At 48.3% G+C, this 19,400-nt stretch overlaps 3 protein-coding genes across 5 annotated transcripts; 2 read left to right on the forward strand and 1 right to left on the reverse strand.

The window, feature by feature from the left end:
- The first annotated feature begins 1,018 nt into the window (after window positions 1–1,018).
- Window positions 1,019–11,172, forward strand: VPS72 (vacuolar protein sorting 72 homolog). The gene is made up of 6 exons (XM_026486664.4): window positions 1,019–1,238; window positions 4,741–4,893; window positions 5,078–5,192; window positions 5,580–5,756; window positions 10,145–10,289; window positions 10,603–11,172. The coding sequence occupies exons 1-6, from the start codon at window positions 1,122–1,124 to the stop codon at window positions 10,988–10,990; spliced, it is 1,095 nt and encodes a 364-aa protein (XP_026342449.1). The 5' UTR covers window positions 1,019–1,121; the 3' UTR covers window positions 10,991–11,172.
- Window positions 11,173–11,546: 374 nt separating this feature from the next.
- On the forward strand, window positions 11,547–16,279 carry TMOD4 (tropomodulin 4). Of its 3 annotated transcripts, none has more exons than XM_044379624.3 (10): window positions 11,547–11,688; window positions 12,721–12,885; window positions 13,093–13,249; window positions 13,566–13,682; window positions 14,226–14,315; window positions 14,482–14,612; window positions 14,713–14,820; window positions 15,217–15,360; window positions 15,619–15,763; window positions 16,161–16,279. In XM_044379624.3, the coding sequence occupies exons 2-10, from the start codon at window positions 12,763–12,765 to the stop codon at window positions 16,181–16,183; spliced, it is 1,038 nt and encodes a 345-aa protein (XP_044235559.1). In that variant the 5' UTR covers window positions 11,547–11,688; window positions 12,721–12,762; the 3' UTR covers window positions 16,184–16,279. The 3 variants fall into 3 exon arrangements, with proteins under 3 accessions (XP_044235559.1, XP_026342455.1, XP_044235560.1); XM_026486670.4 differs by having other exon boundaries at window positions 11,573–11,716; XM_044379625.3 differs by lacking the exon at window positions 12,721–12,885 and having other exon boundaries at window positions 11,615–11,716.
- On the reverse strand, window positions 15,650–19,111 carry SCNM1 (sodium channel modifier 1). The gene is made up of 7 exons (XM_026486665.4): window positions 18,927–19,111; window positions 18,617–18,687; window positions 18,286–18,374; window positions 18,089–18,186; window positions 17,886–17,974; window positions 17,247–17,441; window positions 15,650–17,097 (listed from the first exon to the last, which is right to left on the reverse strand). Exons 1-7 carry the CDS (start codon window positions 18,975–18,977, stop codon window positions 16,998–17,000), a joined length of 693 nt encoding a protein of 230 aa, XP_026342450.1. The 5' UTR covers window positions 18,978–19,111; the 3' UTR covers window positions 15,650–16,997.
- Between the last annotated feature and the right edge of the window lie 289 nt (window positions 19,112–19,400).

Here is a 19,400-nt window from a genome sequence, read left to right on the forward strand (position 1 = left end):
CAGAATTTTGCCAGGTATACAAGATGAGGAAAGAATCCTAAGAAGGAAAAGCACGCAGGCCCAACAGAGAATAGGGAAGTGATGCTAGGATAGGATGAAGCAGGAGGTGAGGCTAGAAAGGCAGGGAGAGGCCAAATTATTAAAGATCTTGAATGTCATGTTAATAGTATAACTAATAGTATAACTACTACAAACCATCCATGTGCTTACTAAATCCAGTGTGAAGCAGTTTACAGGGATTATATCTCTTAACCTTGTCAACAACTTTGTTTTATAATTAACATATAACGTATTATTTGTTTCAGGGGTACAGGTCTGTGATTCATCAGTCTTACACAATACACAGAGCTCACCACAACACATACCCTCCCCAATGTTCATCACCCAGCCACCCCATAGCCCCACCCCTTTTTCAACAACTTTAAAAAGTAGATATTATTAGTCCCATCTTACTATTTTTCTTAAGTAGTTTCCATGCCCAAGAGTCGCATGCCCTACCCACTGAGCCAGCCAGGCGCTGCTAGTCTCACTTTTACAGATAAGAAAAACGAGATTCCGCCACTTGTCCAAAATTACACAGCTAGAAGACCTTAAACTCAAACTCAAGTCTGGTTGTCTCTAAAGCTATGGTCTTAACCACACTATTATTCTGCCTCAAGGATTTTAGACTTTAACCTGTAGATGCCAGGGAGCCATTAAAGATCTTTGAAAAGAGTGACCAAAAAATGGGTTTTTAGAAAAGTTCACTACTAGAAGCAGAATGGAAAACGGACTGGAGCAGACGGGGTCTGACCACTTCTAAGTGAACATTTGTTGACCCCAAATTCTGGACTTAGGGTAGTGAGGCTCCTGATGACACCGAGTCGAATCATTCCACGGTCCAGGTAGCAGCGAGCCAGGGCCGTGAGTTGGGGAGTGGTCTCCGCGTCCCCAGTGGGCGGGGCTGCAGAGAGAAGGTTTGGCTGACTCGACTGGAACCTCTCGATGCTCTGCTACTTCTGCCTGTGGGCGACGGGCTTCCGCCGTCGCCTGCCACCCGCAGGTAGTGGTGTCGAGCGCCGAGCTCCGACCGCCGCACTGGGCGAGGGGCTGCTGGTAGCGGCGCAGTCTCGGTAGGCAGTATGAGTTTGGCTGGGGGCCGGGCCCCCCGGAAGACCGCGGGGAATCGGCTTTCTGGGCTCCTGGAGGCAGAGGAGGAAGATGAGTTCTACCAGACGACTTATGGGGGTTTCACAGAGGCAAGAGCCGGGCCCAGGAAGAGGGAGGGGAGGAAGCTAAAAGGAGTCCTGAGCGGAGAAACCTCGGACAAAGAAGGGGGCGGGGAATGGAGAGGAGCCCTGGGGAGCTGATGCTAGAGACCGGGTGGGACAGTCGCCGGGGGATAAAATGGAGTCCTAGAGAGGAGAGTCCTGGATGGGGTTGCGGGGTCAGGGATGGAAGGGCTCTCCCGAGGCACCTCAGAATATGAAAGAAAGCAACTGTGTAATTCTCTAGTTGCATGTTTCACCGCACTTCTGACGTCTAACAACTTAGGCGAGCTCGTCGTAGTCACGCGGTATATACTCGTTGGCCCACTGCCTGGTTACCCCCCTGAAGTATAGAAAGGAATATATCTTTAAAATAGAGGGGCTTAGCCTACTCTTTTTTCAGCTTTCAAATCTCAGTGTAAATGTTAACTACCTTTCCTTGACTGCTCTAAAAAGTGGCCCATTTATTTCCTACATAGAATATATTTCAAATTGTAATTAGATTTGGTTTGCGTACTTGTTTATACTTTCCTAGTAGGTTGTAAGCTCTGTACGTTTAGAAATGGTCTGTTTTCTTCAACGGCATACGTCCATTCTCTGGATTGGATTGGCACTGGTACTGATTGAATCTATCCGTTCTTAAAATATCTGTTGAGAAGCGAGGGCAAGCCAACCACTGTTTTAAGTTCTAGGGAAGCAGAGAGTATTAAAAACACCACTTTCTTCTTCGTATTCCAGACCCCAGTGGGGGGGCCAGCTGGATTAACAGTTGAAATACTGTGTGATAAGGAGTAAAAAAACTGGTAAGCATAGGGTGCTGTGGTAACATGTGGGAGCCAGAGTCATTGGTCAGGATTGGCATCCCTGGGAGACATGATGTTTAAACTTACTACAGTATGAAAAGTAGGGGTTGGCTGGATGAGTAACAGTAGGGCTGGGAGCAGGGTGAGGAGAAAGGTTAACCCACCGAGGGGGTGGGGCAGAATATGTAAAGGTACTGAGTCTGATACATGCATGCCTATTTTCTTCTCCAAACCTTGTAGGAGAATAAAGGTTGGTAAGGCTGGAGGGAGTAGGCAAAGGCCAGATCATGGTGGGCCTTGTGAACCATGTTAAAGAGTTTTGCTTTTCATCCAGAGGACTGAGAAGATTCATCAAAGTACCATGATCAAATTTGTACTTTAGAATGCTCACTCTAATGAGGAGAGTGGTTTGAAGGAAGTAGTGGGAGTAGAGAAACATGGGCAGTAGGTTTCAAGACAAATTAAGGAAATTGAATCCACAGGACTTGATGACTGGGAGTCATTACTTACACTGCCCTGACTAACTATAGTTTAAAATAGAATGTTCTCATCCCTCCCCCAAAGGCCATTTTCCTATTCCTGTCATTTTACGAGTCGTTATTTAATATGTACCCTTCATGCTTCCAAAAAGGATTAAAGGAGGCTTACCATACAAACAAAAAGTAGGAACAGTAAAAATAGAGACAGGTCAGAAGTAATTGTACCAGGAGCCTCTGCTAAATTGGTGATAGCAATTGATATTAAATTTAGCCGTGAGCTTCCTGGCAGCCAAACCCTGAATTTCTTTTTTCAGTAAGAAAGAGACATATATGTTCTTTAAGAGAGAAAAATTTATTCAGCATTAAATCCCAGGAAGAGTTGCATCCTTATATAAGATATCTAGAGTAACGGATTTGGTAGATGATGTAGAAACATTCTCATCTAGTCATGCCTATTCATGACCCTTGATAAAAGCCAAAGGAATGGTAGTAAATCCCTAACAATGAAAGCATTTTGATTGGACACTAAAGCTAATGTGTAGTTGCACTACTCCGCTCTGGTGAGATGACTTAATACCAGGTTAGAGCTAGGGGATTAATGTGTTCCCAGGCTGTCTTTTACAAACATCAGTTGGGAGGAAATGATGGTCATCAGTGCAAGACCGAACTCTGGCTAGCTTGGAGTGTCAACTGTCTGTGCTATTTGCTTGCTTTGGCAGCAAGTGTACCAAGATTAGCCTGTTTGTCTACATCATTGATTGAAGAGAGAGCCACATGTTTGAGGTGCCACCCTGCCCAGTTGACTCCCCTGCCCTCAACTGTGTTTTTCCCTTTACTTTTCAATGTGGCTGCCATTCTATACTAACTTGTAGCCCCTCAATTCTAGGCGGTACGCCATGTTCTCTATTCCACTCGGCTAACCACCCCGGAGCTTTCTGAAACACCCCTTGTGTACAGTTTTTCTATCTCCCCAAACCTTCATTGACTCCCCATTATACAGAGTACTAGTACCCAATTATTTTTCTGTTCCAACACACCTGAAGAATGAAACATATTTCTCAGTAAAAGTTTACCTCAACAGTGATTATCAGTAGTGGGACGAGTAAGGAGAGGGACACAATTGAGAATCACTGGCCTGCAAATTAAAGTCATGAGTTTATCAGTCTGATATGTTAAGTTTCTTTATTGACTGGATGCAAGCTTTTCAAGTCTTCTAGCCTTATAGGGCAGTTACTGTTGGAAGAAGGCTGTGCTGGAGTCAAAGGTAGTCAGCTAGGAAGATTTCTTGCCCAAAACAAACCGTCTGCTTTACTTAGGTCTAAATCTTTATTCCATAAACAAGGTATACACATTCCTGCTTCTGCACCTTCGTTCTTGCTATTCCATCTACCCATGATACCTCTGCCCTCTTGGCTCTCTAAACACTACCAGTATTTTAAACCACAACTCAAATCCTCTGTGTTCTTTAGAGTCTAAAGCAGGGCTCAGCAAACCCTGACCTGCTGGCCAAATCTGGCCCACTACCCGTTCTGGCCCTTCACAGTAAAAGTTTGCCAACCCCGGCTCTAAAGGAATAAAGTCTAAAGTTTAGACCTTCCCAGACCACCAGTGTATGGGAAGTGTGCCCTCCTCTGAGCTCCTGTAACATTAAAAAAAAAAAAAAAAAATTATTTATTTATGAGAGAGAAAGGGGGGCAGAGGGAGAGGGAATCTTCAAGCAGACTCTCCACTGACCGTGGAGCCCAACACATGGCTCGGTCTCAGGACCCTGAGATCATGACCTAAGCTGAAATCAAGAGTTGGCTGCTTGACCATCTGAGCCACCCAGGCGCTCCTCCTGTAACATATTAGTACCATTTAGTACCATTTTATACTTTATAGTTGCCTTGTATTCAAACGTCCTTTTACAATTATGTCCTGTCCTCTGCCAGACTGTGAGACCCCTGAAGGTAGAGATCAAACCATATCTTTTTGTACCCCAGCACTTAACACAGTGTGCTACAGGTAAAGGGCAATCGATTAATGCTGGACAGGGTGGTGCTGGTGCCAAAGGCCATCAGCTTGGAAGGCTTCTTGCCTGAAGAAACTGAAGGGCTGGGCTGGGAAGGAGAGTGGAGCAACTCTCACATCAAGAAAGCAAAGAGATTCTGTTCCTGGAGGGGCACTGATGACTCCAGTGACAGTGAGAACCTCATCTCCCTATGTCCTCAGGAATCGGGAGATGATGAATATCAAGGGGACCAGTCAGACACAGAGGATGAGGTGGACTCCGACTTTGACATTGACGAAGGGGATGAACCATCCAGTGATGGAGAAGCAGAAGAGCCAAGAAGGAAGCGCCGAGTAGTCACCAAAGCATATAAGGTGCTGGGGGTATCCTGGTTTTCTTGGACTTACATAATTTCCCATAATCTCTGTTGTGCCCTTCATGAGGTCCCAGTACTCCACCCCTCCAACCACTCCAGTTTCCTACAGTGCTAGTTTTAAGATCCTCATCTTTCTCCTTATCACTTTTGTTCCCTGGTATCTGATTCCAATCTGTCCCCAGGAGCCTCTCAAGAGCTTGAGGCCTCGAAAGGTCAGCACTCCAGCTGGTAGCTCTCAGAAGGCCCGAGAAGAGAAGGCACTGCTGCCACTAGAACTACAGGATGATGGCTCTGACAGTGAGTGGAGGCGTTTGGGTCAATTGACAAAATTGGAACATAATAAAGTATTGTATCAGTGTTAAATTTACTAAAGTTGATTACTATGGTTATATAAGGAAAACCCTTATTCTTAGGGAATATACACGGAAGTATTTAGGGTCAAGAGCTAGGATGTGTGCAACTTAACCCTCAGATCATTTGGGAAAACACATGCAATGCAAATGGGGCAAAAGGTTAACAGGAGGTGATCTGAGTAAAGGATACATAGGTATTCTATGGACTCTTCTTGCAACTTTTTTGTAAGTTCGAAATGATTTCCAAATAAGTTTTAAAGTTAAAAAAATAAAGAAATAAAGGAGGTGGACATGAATTCAAAAATTTCTTCCTCTCTGACTTCTTTCCCAGGTCGGAAGTCCATGCGTCAGTCTACAGCTGAGCATACACGACAGACATTCCTTCGGGTACAAGAGAGGCAGGGCCAGTCACGGCGGCGAAAGGGGCCCCATTTTGAGCGGCCACTGACCCAGGAAGAGCTGCTCAGAGAGGCCAAGATCACAGAGGAGCTCAACTTACGTTCACTGGGTCAGTCTGGTTTTGAGAACAGAGGGCAGAGGGCTGAAGAGCATGAGAAAAGTGGAGCCTGGAGGACCTGAGCAGTTGGGAAGATGGAGATTTGGAACAAGGGAATCAAAAGAAGGAAGTGCAGAGAGTGGGATGAGGAGCAAGGAACAAGGCAGTTAGGAGGGCTCTGAAGTACAAGTTATATTGAAGAGAAAGTATTGGTATGAAATAAGAATTGCATAGAACTGAGTTCAAACCTAGTTGTACTGTTCGTTGGCTGTAAGACTACCAGCAAGTTACTTAAGTAAATCTACTTGTATCTCGCTGTCCTGGTTTACAAAGTGGGGTGATAATGCCTACTTTAATGATAATCATGAAAATTAGAAATTCACCAGAATTAGTTCATGAGATGAACTATTTTAAGTCAAAATTCTTTAAAATCTCTTCAGTTTATCTGCTGAGTACACAATCGTGTACAATAATAGATGTACAAAACATACATTTCTTTTTTTTCTTTTTTTTTTTTTTTAAGAGAAAGAATGCTGGGGAATTGGGGGCGGGGGAGGGGGGAGGAAAAGGGAAAGGGAGAGAGAGAATCTCACAACCTTGAGATCAAGACCTGAGCTGAAATCAGGGGGTTGGACGCTTAACTGATGGAGCCACCCAGGCACCCCAGAATACACATTTCTTTATAGGGTGTTGAGAGTCTTAAATCATGAGAGGTACATGAGGGAACAGTAAATTACACACCTCCCATCAAATGCTAAATGTAGGGCATACTTTCATTGGGTGAAATAACACAGAATCAACTGTAGTATTTAATTTGTTCTTTTTCTTTCTCTGTACACCCCTCCCCCAGTCAGTCTTTCTCTGATTTCTTTCTCTTAGGTGAGCAAGAATGTATAATTGAATGTTTATAGCCCAAATGTGGAGTGGAAGATTGTTTACACAGAATATCTGGGACCCAACCCATTCCACTTTTATATTTCTCAAATTTAGATAACTCCGAAAGAACACAATGATTGAGAAAAGATTTATTTCAGTTCCAACATCTTCAGGATGTGTTTTCATGATTGTTTCATTATATTGATTTTAAATCGGATATTTAATCTTCATCTGTATGATGGTAATTCAGTACTTTCAAACAGTAGCTGTCCCTCAAATGACTGAGAACCATCACAAACCGTGAGGTGACCTTGATGTCACAAATTATAGTCCACATCCTTTGACCTCATTGGTTGGTTTGGACCACTGTGAGGAGGGTAACTCCCAGGCTTCTTATATAGTAGCTGACACAGGAGACTCTGCAGAAGCAGGTTCAGCAGGGGGGAAGTAAGTTCGTTTTTGAACTTGTTGAATTTGAGCAGTCTGGGAACAGTCCAGGCAGTGCTGAGAGTTCAGTTCAATATACACATCCAGGTTTGGACAAAAGATCTGGGCCGGAAACAAATTTGAAAGTCTGTAGAGTACAGATAGCATCGGTGACATTGGAGTGGTCAGATCAGCCAGGCAGAAAGCATGGGGAAGAGAAGAGAGAGGCCAAAGAGAATCCTGCAGACACTAGAATGTAATGGGCTCATATATGAGGAGCTTAGCAGTGGCCAGAGAGTTGGAGAACTCCAGGAGAATTGCCTTAAGAATGCCAAGCAAAGAGAATGTTTGCGAGAGAGTCTCTTCTGAATGCTGCAGAGATGCCACTCAGGAGAACTGAGACATTTCCATTTGTTTTGGTGACAAAGAGGTCAGAGATGACCTTAAGGAGCACTGTTTGGGGACGATGCCATTTTGAAGCAGGCTTAAAAAGTTTGGCTATGAAGGATGGAAGAAGGAATGAAAGCTATAGGGTCTGGGGTCAATGCAGAGTTTTCCTTGTTTGTTTTATTCAAAGATTGGAGGAACTGTGTCTTTGGTGAGAAGCACCTGAGTTTAATGATAGGGAAGAAAGAAAGGAGTTAATAGTGCGGGTTTTTGGAGAAGTGAGAGGTGGAGGGAAGGGGTAGCTAGAGCACAGGTGGAGTAATTGGCTTAGGGGAGGGAGGGAGGGAGGATGGCTTCTAGTTGGAGGTTAGTAAACCCACAGCAGGATGTTGGAGTGGTTCTCATCTAATGTCTTTTAGGCACTATCACCTGTCAGGTGTTGAAAGAGTTGAAAGCTCGAGGAGAGTGAAGAGTGTTTGAAATAGTTGAGATAGAATATTCTGCTGACGTTAGGGGAGTCTGTTGAATTTTGGGAACAGGCGTTCATGGTAGTTCCAGTCTACCCCGTTGCGTAATATTTCTCCAGGAGCACTCAGCAATCCAGGTCTGGGCCAGGGAGTTCCGACTGATGGGAGTGACTGAAATAATAGGAACCTAACCTTGAATTACAAAGGAAAATGAAGACTGGAGGGGGCTGCCAGGTAGAGAGAATGTGGAGAGGTCTGCGTACAGGAGGTATCAAGGAGGAACAGAGGTATCTAGAATAGGGAGCAAACAGACTCAAAGGATAGGACGTTGTGGCCAGAGCCTCGGATGTGTGATTGTAGTGTGTCAGAGCTGGGGCGGTTCCAGGCACTCACAAAGTACAGGCTGTGGCTGTCGCGGAATGGAATAACTCAAGTGCCATGGACAGGAAAATAGGTAAGAGATGAGATTGGTAAAGAAACTGCGGGGATGGGATATTGAAGGGGTTACCTGTGTACACGTTGAGGTCACCAGGGTGAAAGGAGTTGGGTGGAAAGGATGAGCGGAAATCATTGCCCAAGTCCTCAGTGAGTGAGCGACCGAGCATGACAGGAAGGAGAGGTGATCTAGCCTGGTGGCGTAAGTCTCAGAAGGGAAGCGGGTTTGCAGATGGGTAGAGGAGCAGTGATCTAAAGCTGCGGCGTGGGTTCAACAGGACGCAGGCGCACCCTGCTTGGGATGTGGCAGCACGAGCAGCCTCCACCAGAGGGCTGCAGGGGGAGTGGTGGCCTGATGGGGTGACAGGCTTTCAGGAAGACTAGTTGTGGAAGGCATGCTGAGTGAGGAACTTGAGGACATAGATGAATTGGCTGATTATGGAGCAGGATTTCCAGAAGGTACGGGGAAGTGTCTGAAAGGAGAAAGGTTGGAAGGTTGGTTGAAGGGAAAGAAAGCAATATTACCAACCAGAATTCCAAGTACAAAAGAGGCTAAATCATTGGTGGGGTTTCCAGAGCACACTTTTCTGGTCTGACTTTATCTAGAGGATTGTACACACATTTAGGAAACAGAAATTTGGAGTTCATTCAGAGGAAAGGGACAGGAATATTTTGGCCTATTGAGCATTAACAAATACTTGTTAAGTGCCTGTAATGTGCAGAACACTGCATGGCCCTGATAATATGTAGATGATATGAGTCACAGTCCTTGCCCTTGAGGGGGAAACGTGTGTACCAACCATGAACTGCCACAGCGCAGTGTCACAGGTCCAGCCAGGGGACGGTGGCGAATTAGAGGAGCGCTCAGAAGGAGAGGCAGTCATTCCGCTCAGCTCAGTGTTGCCACATGACAATACACATGCAGAGTTGCCGGATTTTCTTGTTATTTTAAGAGGAACCAGAAATCTCTGTATTTAAATGTAATTTCCTTAGGGCGCCTGGGTAGCTCAGTCAGTTAAGCATCCAGCTCTTGATTTCAGCTCAGGTCATGATCTCAGGGTCCCGGGATCGAACTCCATATCGGGCTCCAAGCTCATTAGGGAATCCGCTTAAGGATTCTCTCCCTCTCTCCGTCCTCCCTTGTGCTCACTCACTCTCTCCCCTCCCCCAAATAAATAAATCTTAAAAAAAAAACAATGCAATACCAAACAGATCACGCAGAACGCTTAAGTGGGCTGCTCAGCTTGCACCCGTCTGAGAGTGTATCACAAAACCGTAATGGCTCGATGAAACGGGCATTATGATCAGCCTAGAGAGACATGGACACTAATTTCAATTGTGTAAAGGACTGTCATGGGGAAGACAGATTAGACCTGCGTCCTTTACAGCCCAAAAAGGTAAAAGTGTCATCAGACATCATATGTCAGCTTAAAATAGGAAGGAACTCTGTAACGACGAAAGATGTGTGAAGACAGCACGCTGCTCTTGCTGGGAGCAAGCAGACAGGGCAGCCATAGAGGAATGTGGAGGGAAACAGCAGGCTTCTTATCCAACGGTCCCTTCTAGATCTGAAGTCCCACTGTTCTGAGTGCACGAGGAACCAAGTGGACAGGAGAAGCGGGCAGGGAGGATGTTGGGGGCAAGCAGAAAATGTCAGAAGTACAGGTGCTAGGGGCCTTCAGAGGATTTGTGTGAACGGCTTAGACAGGGACTAGACAGCCAGGAAGGCCATCGAAAGACTGTGGGACAGAAGTGGTGTGGGCACAGGGGGAACTCACCATCCCCTCATTCCTTCCTTTGACCCTGAAGAGACATACGAGAGGCTCGAGGCTGACAAAAAGAAGCAGGTGCACAAGAAACGGAAGTGCCCTGGGCCCATAATCACCTATCACTCCGTGACGGTGCCGCTTGTTGGGGAGCCAGGCCCTAAAGAAGAGAATGTGGATGTGGAAGGGTGAGTGTGTCATAGGGAAGAAGGGGAGAGAGCCTTCTCCCTGCCCTCCTCAGCTCTCCTCACACAGCTCTCTCTAACACGCAGGTGTCCTTCAGAGTCCTCTTCCCTCAGCTCTGTGTTTCTTTCTTTTAGCTTCTCCCCTCTCTCTCCAGTTTTTCCATCCAGCCCAGCTTGCTCTACCCCATGTGTCACTTAGATTCTCTCAGAAGGTTCCCATCTCTGTCTGCTTCCTCTCTTTCCTTGCCTGTCTGATCTCTGTGTCTATTGTTTTCTCTCCTCAGAGGTTTTTCTGTTTTTTTGTCTCTCCCCTTAGACTGGATCCTGCTCCCGCCGCTTCTGCACTGACTCCCCGTCCTGGCACTGGGCCTGTCGTCCCTCCAGCTCGCTGCTCCCGTACCTTCATCACTTTTAGTGATGATGCAACATTTGAGGAATGGTTTCCCCAAGGGCGGCCCCCAAAGGTCCCTGTTCGGGAGGTCTGCCCTGTGACCCATCGGCCAGCCCTGTACCGGGACCCTGTCACAGACATCCCCTATGCCACTGCTCGAGCCTTCAAGATCATCCGTGAGGCCTACAAGAAGTACATCACTGCCCACGGACTGCCGCCCACTGCCTCTGCACTGGGCCCTGGCCCGCCTCCTCCTGAGCCCCTCCCTGGTTCTGGGCCCCGAGCCTTGCGCCAGAAAATTGTCATCAAATAAGGAGATGTTGCGTCCTTGGAAACCTCTTCCCTGCCCTGACTTGGGGCTCTTCACGTTTCCCCTTCTTTCCCTGCCTTCTTTGTCAACTCTGAGCTTTGCCCAGCCCTTTTCTATATTTCTTTCCCCGCAGTTCCTACTGGTTTTGTGTTTTTTAATCTAATAAAAGAGGAAGATCCCCTTGGTCTGGTGTCTGATCTAGAGTTGGGAGCAAGAAGTCTTTGTGAATGTCTGAGTATATATGGGTCTTCATTTTGTTTAATAGCGTTTATTGAGAGCTTCCCATTTTAAATTCTAAGTATTCGTTCTTCCAGCTGGATTATAAACACCTTTAAATTAGACATCCAAACAAAATTCTTATACTTACCTTTATATCACCTTATATTCACTCCTTTGAATATAGCAAGGCACCAAATGAGTAGGAACTATGTGATTCTCCTAGAACAGTTTCTAGGACTCAGGCTTCTACGCAGAAGTTGGAAGGAAGTGCCATGGCTGTTAGTGGCCACTAGAGGCTCTCAGGGCTGGGCAGGGTATGGGGGCTGTGTATATGTGATCTCCCACTACCCCCCACCTGGCCAGAGCTAAAATAATAAAATGCTGAGCTCACTGTTCCCCCACCCTCTTCCCCGGCACCGGGCTCCTCCTGCTGCTGGGACAGTACTCCAGTAGCACTGACAGACCAACCGACAGAAGGGGAGGTGAGAAGGGAGGTGGCCACCAGGACTGGTAGGTGGGGAAGGCAGGGGGCTTATGGATCAGAGCCTGGTGGGAGATGGGAGGAGAGGGGTGGCTCCTATTGGGAATGATACAAAGTGTGTCTTTGTCCCTCGGCATATGTTTCTGCCACCGTCCGTCCTCTTAACCGTAGTTTACATTGTCAATGCAAGTATCTCACACACGTTCTGGATCTTTCATATTTGGCATGGTGTGTATATGTAGCTTGTGTGTATTTCCCATAATGTAAAAGACTGTAAAAGTTTAATCTTCCCACTGTTTTTAGAGAAACTTTATCGCATTTAGATGGCACTTCCCACCCACTGGCCTGGTGTCACCTTCCCGTCCAAAGCCAGGGACAAATTATGGGGACTCAGTCCCTTCTCCTGAAACCATACCACCCTTCCCCCAACCTGGAAGTCCCCCAGCTCCTCTGAGCCCTTGCTTTCCCTTGGGATTTAGAGTTTTAGCAAACATAGAAAATGAAATCTTGATTCCCCCACAATAAAAGAGGAAATGAGGGTAGGGTAAGAGGACAGTCTCATTTCCCCTCAACCCCCTTTGCTTTCTTAAACCAGTTTAGGAAAAAGCCTGGATTATGGGGAAGAGAGGAGAAATTTCCCTGAAGCTTTCTGTATGCCCCCCTTCCTTTCAATAGGAACTGGGCATGGGGCCAGCTGTGTTGGCAGAGGCCCTGGCAGCTGTGCTTGGGCAAGAGGCACCAACGGGCGAGGTTATAGGGGAGGGTCCTGCCAGGATTTCTCTGTCAGACAATGGGCAGACAAATCCAGCTTGGATGCCTGGGATCCCCATCCAGAGTGGTTGAAGCTGGGAAGCAGGAAGAAGGAAGCTCTGATTCTAACCAAACAACCTAACCTTCCCCCATCCTTCCATGCCCAACTAGATTTCTAACCTCCAAGGCATCTAGTTCACCGTTCTGCCCCCTGGCTGGTCTGTGTCCTGCTGCGTCTGTGTACATCTTTCCATTATCCAATCACTTTCCCCATGTCCCCCAGGCTCCGTGAGTGCCACACAGTGGGGAGGGGGTGGGGGCCATCATGTCATCGTATCAGAAGGAACTGGAGAAATACAGAGACATAGATGAAGATGAGATCCTAAGGACCTTGAGCCCCGAGGAGCTAGAGCAGCTGGACTGCGAGCTACAGGAGATGGACCCCGAGGTAGGGGCCCCGGCACAGGGAACCAGGAGCAGTCTCCAGGCATTTGGGAAGGGTGAGGGGCCCTGGGCGGCTAAGACCAGGGCTGCCTACAGGGCTTGGAGTCCCAAGGGGGCCAGGGAAAAGGTGTCTGTAGATGCTTTAGGGACCCCTGGAGGTACCCCAGATCAGAGAAGCGGTCTGACTTGCTCCCCAAAACTCATCCCTAAGAACATGCTCCTGCCAGCTGGACTAAGACAACGTGACCAGACAAAGAAGAGTCCAACGGGGCCGCTGGACCGGGATGCCCTTTTGCAGTACCTGGAGCAGCAGGCACTAGAGGTCAAAGAGCGTGATGACTTGGTGCCCTTCACAGGCGAGAAGAAGGGTACGGAAACCCTAACAGCCATGCCTACCAAAACCCAAATGGTTGTTTCTCAAGTGTACCCCCTCCAGCTTCCCTCTCACCTTCCAGCTCCTAGCTGCCCAGGGACTCGGCCACCCTGACACCTACATGCCATCATTCACTCTTCGACTTTTAGAAGAGGTCAGGGGACCCAGAGTTCTGAGCTGGTAGACAACTCAGGCTTTCCAGTGGCCCCTAATGACCCAGACCTCCACCTCCTGGAGAAGGAAAGGAAGCTGGAGACCAGGATCTTAGGAGGAATGATCTCTACCTGAACCATCCTTCATCTCCCCATCAGGGAAACCCTATATTCAGCCCAAGAGAGAAATTCCTGTACAGGAGCAGATCACTCTGGAGCCCGAACTGGAAGAGGCACTGGCCAATGCGACGGACGCGGAAATGTGTGATATTGCAGGTGGGCAGCCGTAGCAAGCTGAGGGTGGGGACACCAGGGGCAGGGGTTCCGACCCAGGGCATGGGACTAGAGAGGAAGACCCTGAATAGGACACGGATGTTAGAGAAAGCCTCAGGTCGTGGTTTTTAATTTTTTGTTTATATATTCACTCATTCGTTTTTTAATTTAACAAGTTCACATCTCAAAGGCAATTTTACAGGGATTTTAAAGCAGAAAAAAGTGGAACTATCCTGGCTGAAAACAGGAGGAAGTCTGACAGACTCCCTCACCCTTTTTTCCTTTTTTTTTTTTTCTCTCTGAATGTGAAACACTGTCGTTTTTCCCTCCCTTACCCTCTAGGGGTTCCTTAGGGACCTTTCCTTAGTCCTGTCTCCAAGTTTTACAAACCACCACCTTAAGCAGTTCATGGAAGGGAACTCGGGACGTAGGGAGAGTGGGAACCTCGTTGGAAGAGTGGAAGAGGCTTTAAAACTACCACCGCTTCAGAATGAGGACGGAGGGGGACTGGTAACAACCCCCACCCCCTGTCCTTGCTCTCTCCAGCCATTCTGGGCATGTACACGCTGATGAGCAACAAGCAGTACTACGACGCCATCTGCAGCGGAGAGATCTGCAACACGGAAGGCATCAGCAGTGAGTGGGTCCGGGGGCATGGCAGGCAGTCCCAAGGTCTGAGGAAAGGTAGCAAAGGGTGAAACGGGGGTCACGGAGAGAATGTGGTACACGAATAATAAGAGAACCAATGGGGAGGAGATTGTGGGGGACATGTTGGGGTTTCCTTGTGGCCCTCACCCACCAGGTGTGGTGCAGCCTGACAAGTATAAGCCAGTGCCAGATGAGCCCCCAAATCCTACGAACATCGAGGAGATCCTAAAGAGTGTTCGAAACAATGACAAGGAGCTGGAGGAGGTGAACCTCAATAACATACAGGTATCTGACCCCCCCAATCTTCAAATAATAAATTCCCATTTAACCATGTGAGTCCCAGATATGTGAGTCCCTTAGCCTGCCATCTCTTCCCCTCCGACAGGACATCCCGATACCCATGCTGACTGAGTTATGTGAGGCAATGAAGACAAACACGTACGTCCGGAGCTTCAGTCTGGTGGCCACAAGGAGTGGTGACCCCATCGCCAACGTAAGGCAACTTGAAATTCCCTAGCCCTCTCCCCATACCTTGACATGTACCCCTGCCAGGGCTGTCGTGAGGGGTTATGCTGGGGGCGCTACTCCCATCGTGTTCTCTTAGGGTAGCCTGATGGAGACTCCACCCTCGGTCCTATGGCTCATTGCTCTGAAATCCTCAGATCGCCTTCTCAGAGAGCCGCAGCCCTTTCAGCCCACCAGCTCCACCGCACGCTTAACCTCCGTGTTTTGCCTACTACCTGCGCTCCCTTCCGTCTCCCTCTAGCCCCACCCACAGCTCCTCAAGGACCCTTCTCAAAGAGCTGTGTTCTTTCTTGCTCCTGTTCTTCCTCTCCTCAGTCATCTGTGAAACTATCCCCTAATCCTAACCCAAGTCCCTACTACCCAGGCGGTGGCAGACATGTTGCGTGAGAACCGTAGCCTACGGAGCCTGAACATTGAATCCAACTTCATCAGCAGCACAGGGCTCATGGCTGTGCTGAAGGCAGTTCGGGAAAATGCCACACTCACTGAGCTCCGTGTAGACAACCAGGTCAGCATTCCCTTCCCCTGGTCTTTGCATTCAGCTATTTTCACTGAGTCTCTTCCGTGGGGCAGCCACTGGGTCAGGATCTCATCTGATCTTATCTGAACTCTCCTCTTCATTGTCTCTATGAAGGGAGCCAAGTCAGTACCTCTCATCACCCACTGTGACGAAACAAGCTTCTCTGTCCCCGCAAATGGTTGGTGGTGTGGGACAATGAACAACACAGAGAGGGTGGCTGACAGGTCTCCTCTCTCCCTCTCCCAGCGCCAGTGGCCTGGTGATGCAGTGGAGATGGAGATGGCCACCGTGCTTGAACAATGTCCCTCCATTGTTCGCTTTGGCTACCACTTTACACAGCAGGGGCCACGAGCTCGGGCAGCCCAGGCCATGACCCGGAACAATGAACTACGTGAGTAAATGCAGACATGTTGTGTGGGGGAAAGGGCAAGGAGGTAGTGGGTCCTCCTGAAAGCTGACTTAGTGACTAATAGCCTGGGGTGCTGCCAAAACAACAGTCACGTGAGAAGTCCATAAGTGACCAGAAAGTAGATAGAAAAGTCCCCTGCCCCAAATTTATACCTGTAGAAAGGTGGAAAAGAATCTAGACATACCTGTTTGTGGGCATGGTATTTTTACTTGCCATGTCGTTCCTTATTTGGCTTTGTTAATGTGGGGTGCGCATGCTTGCTGGCCTAAGACATTACCTATTTATGAGTCTGGCCAAGGAACTGGAAAGGGGAAGAAGAGCACTCTTGCAGGAAGCAAGAGATGGAACAAAGACTTGTGTTTACTCTTTCCTGTTACAGGTCGCCAGCAAAAAAAGAGATAACACTACCTTTTCCTTTACCAACTAGAGCTGGGAGCCATGAATGCCTAAATCCTCATCTCTCCCCCTTCCTGTAAATAAAGGCCCTTCTGTCCACTCTGCCTGCCTCCTTCCTTGGGCTTTGGGTGGGAATCTTGGCGCTAACCCCCAAGGGTTACTGCCAGTTCATCAGGGGATTATTTATACTCTGGGGATCAGCAGGCAGGGAGGTTCAAGTTACTAGGCGGAGGTGGGGGAGCTCCCTCCCTTGGTGTTCCCCATAGCCCTGCCAATGCCAGTTAGTCCCTTCTGCTCTCATAGGGTACCTACCCCAGCCCTCTTTCCAGATGTGGCCAGGCCCCCTGGCGCCTATCCACAACCCTCATGTGATCTGAAGGAGGAAAGGACTTTGAGTGGAGGTGGGGAAGAAGGCAGACAACATGAAGGGCAAAGACCTCCTTCTGACAGACTTATTAATAGGGCATCGGGCTGCGTGCAGCTGACGCTTGGCATGACATTGGTGGAAGGTGGGGGAGGGGTTGGAAGTATGGGGAGCCGTGTACATTGCAGGGAAGAGTTAGCCAGGCTGAGAATGCAGATTTGAAATCCTGAAATGGGGGGCACCTGGGTGGCTCAATCACTTAAGCATCTGACTCTTGATCTCAGCTCAGGTCTTGATCTCGGGGTCGTGAGTTCAAGCTCCACGCTGGGTGTGCAGCATACTTTAAAAAAATCCACCAATAAAATCCTGAAATGGGACAAGGAAGCAGACTCGAGGAAAGTTAGGCTCCCAGAGCCTGAGGAAATTTATTTGTCAACCGAAGGGGGAAAGAGGGCGTCAGTCTAAGGGGAGATCGGGGGGTTCCTCTTCATCAGAGTCAAACTCAACATTTTCATCTTTTACCCATCGACCTTGTCCATCTGGGATCCATCCAGAGCTAGAAATATCAGAGAAAATAGACTAGGTCAGGAAAAGAGGTTTAAGAAGTTAATGGGAATTTAAAAACAACAACAACTGAGAAGGACTGAAGTAAGGAGAGTCAGAGAGAAAACAGAAAACTTGAAGAAAGTGATTCTGCATACTCACCTTCGAAGGGTGAGGTAATGATCCAGGGCTCGTCTTCTCGTGGGGCTCATGGGTGCAGGGGATGAGACAGTTGCTGACTCTCTGGCCTGTGGGCTAGCCCCAGGCATGGGTTCCCTGGTGATCTTCCCACGCTCAGACTCAACCTCTGGGGGTGGCAAAGGGGAATGGGAGACAGAGGGACGAGGGGTTTCTGGTCTGGGTAGAAAAGAATCAACATCTATAAAAGTGATAGAGGAAAAGGGCCAATTCTCCTATAACTCCCAACCCCTTACAGCAGTGCTTCCTAAACTGTGTTCTTCAAGACATTAATAAGTGTCCTGCATAAAAAAGAATTTTGGAATCAAACGAATTTTTAAAAAGCTAGGTTAAAATTTTTGAGGTTTTTTTAAAATCTTAAGACTTTGTAGAGCCCTTCAAATATATTAATATTACTATTCTTCAAGTAAGATTACAAAGTGCCATTTCCGAAACTAAAAAAAAAAAAAAAAAAAAGGCAACATTCTCTTTTTTCTGAAATACCAGTTAACATCTCTGGAATACTAGTATTCCTAAGAATACAATTTGGAATACCATAATTTTAGAGGCATCTATCTCCTCTGTCCCTCTCTACCCCTGGGTGGGCTTTCCCACCCCACAGACCTGTACTTCCGGCGGCAGCAACTGTTATAGTGAGGAGCTCTGTGCAGAGCACTTTGGGTGGTAAGTCGAGTCTGGGTTAACAGAGGAGCCTGGTATGGAGATGGGAAACAGAGTCAGAGTCTTCAGAAAAAAGGCAAAGCCCTTCAAGCCTAAGGTGTGCAGCAGGACCACCTGAAACACACACAACCCCCTTCCCTGACTACCTCAGCCTTGGTCTCTGATCGCCTCAATTCATTCTGCTGTCTGGGATTCTGCTCCATTCCCTTTCCTGGCTGCTTCTTGCCATAGAAAAGCTGCAGGCCTGAGGACAGAGGGGAAGAGAATTAAAAACAGAACGGCAAAAGTGATCTGCAGAGATTTGGAGGGTTTATTCTCTAACCCCGTCTTCCTTCAAACTTACTGGACAGATGTTTCTTGCCTGCACGGTGGGCAGTCAGCATGGCCAGGGTGTCCAGTACAGGTCGGTGGGGACAGATGGCACAAGCAAAGCTGGAGACGAGGAGAGAAGATATTTGGTCCCGGGTGAGTGGGGTCTGGGCTGTAGGTCCCACCTTGACCTAGCAATCCTTTCCAAAGCCAAACTCTGAGGTGTCTCCATCTCCACCACCCACATCCCTGTCCCTCACTCCCCACCAAAGAATCCTAGATACTCCCGCTCTCCCCCTCGATAACAAAATTTTACTAAGCCTCTAACCGCAGAACCCTCAGGCTTGATCGCCCCTCGCCCTCACCGTCCATCCCGTAGCATCAGCGCCTCATCCTCTGGGATGTAACTGGCCAGCAGGTCCCCAACTCTTCGTTTCTACAGCGGGCAACCGGACGGGATCGGAGGGATAGGAGGCGCGGAAGGGAAACGACCGGAACGAGGATTGAAAGGGAATAAGGACCATGAGAACAGAGATCACAGGGCGAAGAAGGGGTCACTACCCAGCTCTAGTCGCTCCCTCCCGCTCCCCCCCCCCCCGCAGCTGTTGCCAGAGCAACAAAACAGCTCTCCACAGGGCAGTGAAACTGCTCCCGACGCTCTCCTCTCGTGCTTACTTTGAGCACATTGAGTTGACTCCAATCATCCCCTTCCCTCTTGAAAGACATTCCGACAGAGTCCCAGAAGCGAGCAATTCTCCTGAGCCGCCTCCGCCACTCCTTCCAGGCCACCGTAGCAAAAATGGGCCTCTCCTTTTTCCTTCGGGTTTCTTTCCGGTTGGCCTCCTTACTTCCCTGGAAGCGCTTCCCTGAATGCACAGCGCGATCCGAAAGCCCGCCCACAGCCGGCCGAGGGGACCGCGCTTCCTGCGCTACCCAGCAACCCTGCACGCGCGGGGCCTTTTGGGAAATGAAGTCTTTTTTTTTTTTTTTTCAAAGAGCTTGCCGCCCAGCTGGCTCCCAGCCCTGGCGTCTTGGCTGATTCGAGGCGTCTGGAGAGACAAGAACCTAAGCGTGGAGACCGATTTTGATGCTGTGACAGATTTGATGCGGAGCGGGCCTTGGAGGATCTCTAAGTGGAAAGTGTACTAC

The sequence above is a fragment of the Ursus arctos genome, unplaced genomic scaffold (assembly GCF_023065955.2).
Source record: "Ursus arctos isolate Adak ecotype North America unplaced genomic scaffold, UrsArc2.0 scaffold_12, whole genome shotgun sequence".
In the NCBI taxonomy this organism is placed as follows: domain Eukaryota; kingdom Metazoa; phylum Chordata; class Mammalia; order Carnivora; family Ursidae; genus Ursus; species Ursus arctos.

Coding starts and splice junctions, on each gene's coding strand:
- VPS72 (XM_026486664.4), top strand. CDS start 1,122: ATGAGTTTGGCTGGGGGCCGGGCCCCCCGGAAGACCGCGGGGAATCGG. Junction 1,239..4,740: donor CTTATGGGGGTTTCACAGAG/GCAAGAGCCGGG, acceptor CTATGTCCTCAG/GAATCGGGAGATGATGAATA. Junction 10,290..10,602: donor GAGAATGTGGATGTGGAAGG/GTGAGTGTGTCA, acceptor CTCTCCCCTTAG/ACTGGATCCTGCTCCCGCCG.
- TMOD4 (XM_044379624.3), top strand. CDS start 12,763: ATGTCATCGTATCAGAAGGAACTGGAGAAATACAGAGACATAGATGAA. Junction 12,886..13,092: donor TACAGGAGATGGACCCCGAG/GTAGGGGCCCCG, acceptor CTCATCCCTAAG/AACATGCTCCTGCCAGCTGG. Junction 13,683..14,225: donor GGAAATGTGTGATATTGCAG/GTGGGCAGCCGT, acceptor TGCTCTCTCCAG/CCATTCTGGGCATGTACACG.
- SCNM1 (XM_026486665.4), bottom strand. CDS start 18,977: ATGTCTTTCAAGAGGGAAGGGGATGATTGGAGTCAACTCAATGTGCTC. Junction 17,975..18,088: donor GATCAGAGACCAAGGCTGAG/GTAGTCAGGGAA, acceptor TCTCCATACCAG/GCTCCTCTGTTAACCCAGAC. Junction 17,098..17,246: donor CATTACCTCACCCTTCGAAG/GTGAGTATGCAG, acceptor TGATATTTCTAG/CTCTGGATGGATCCCAGATG.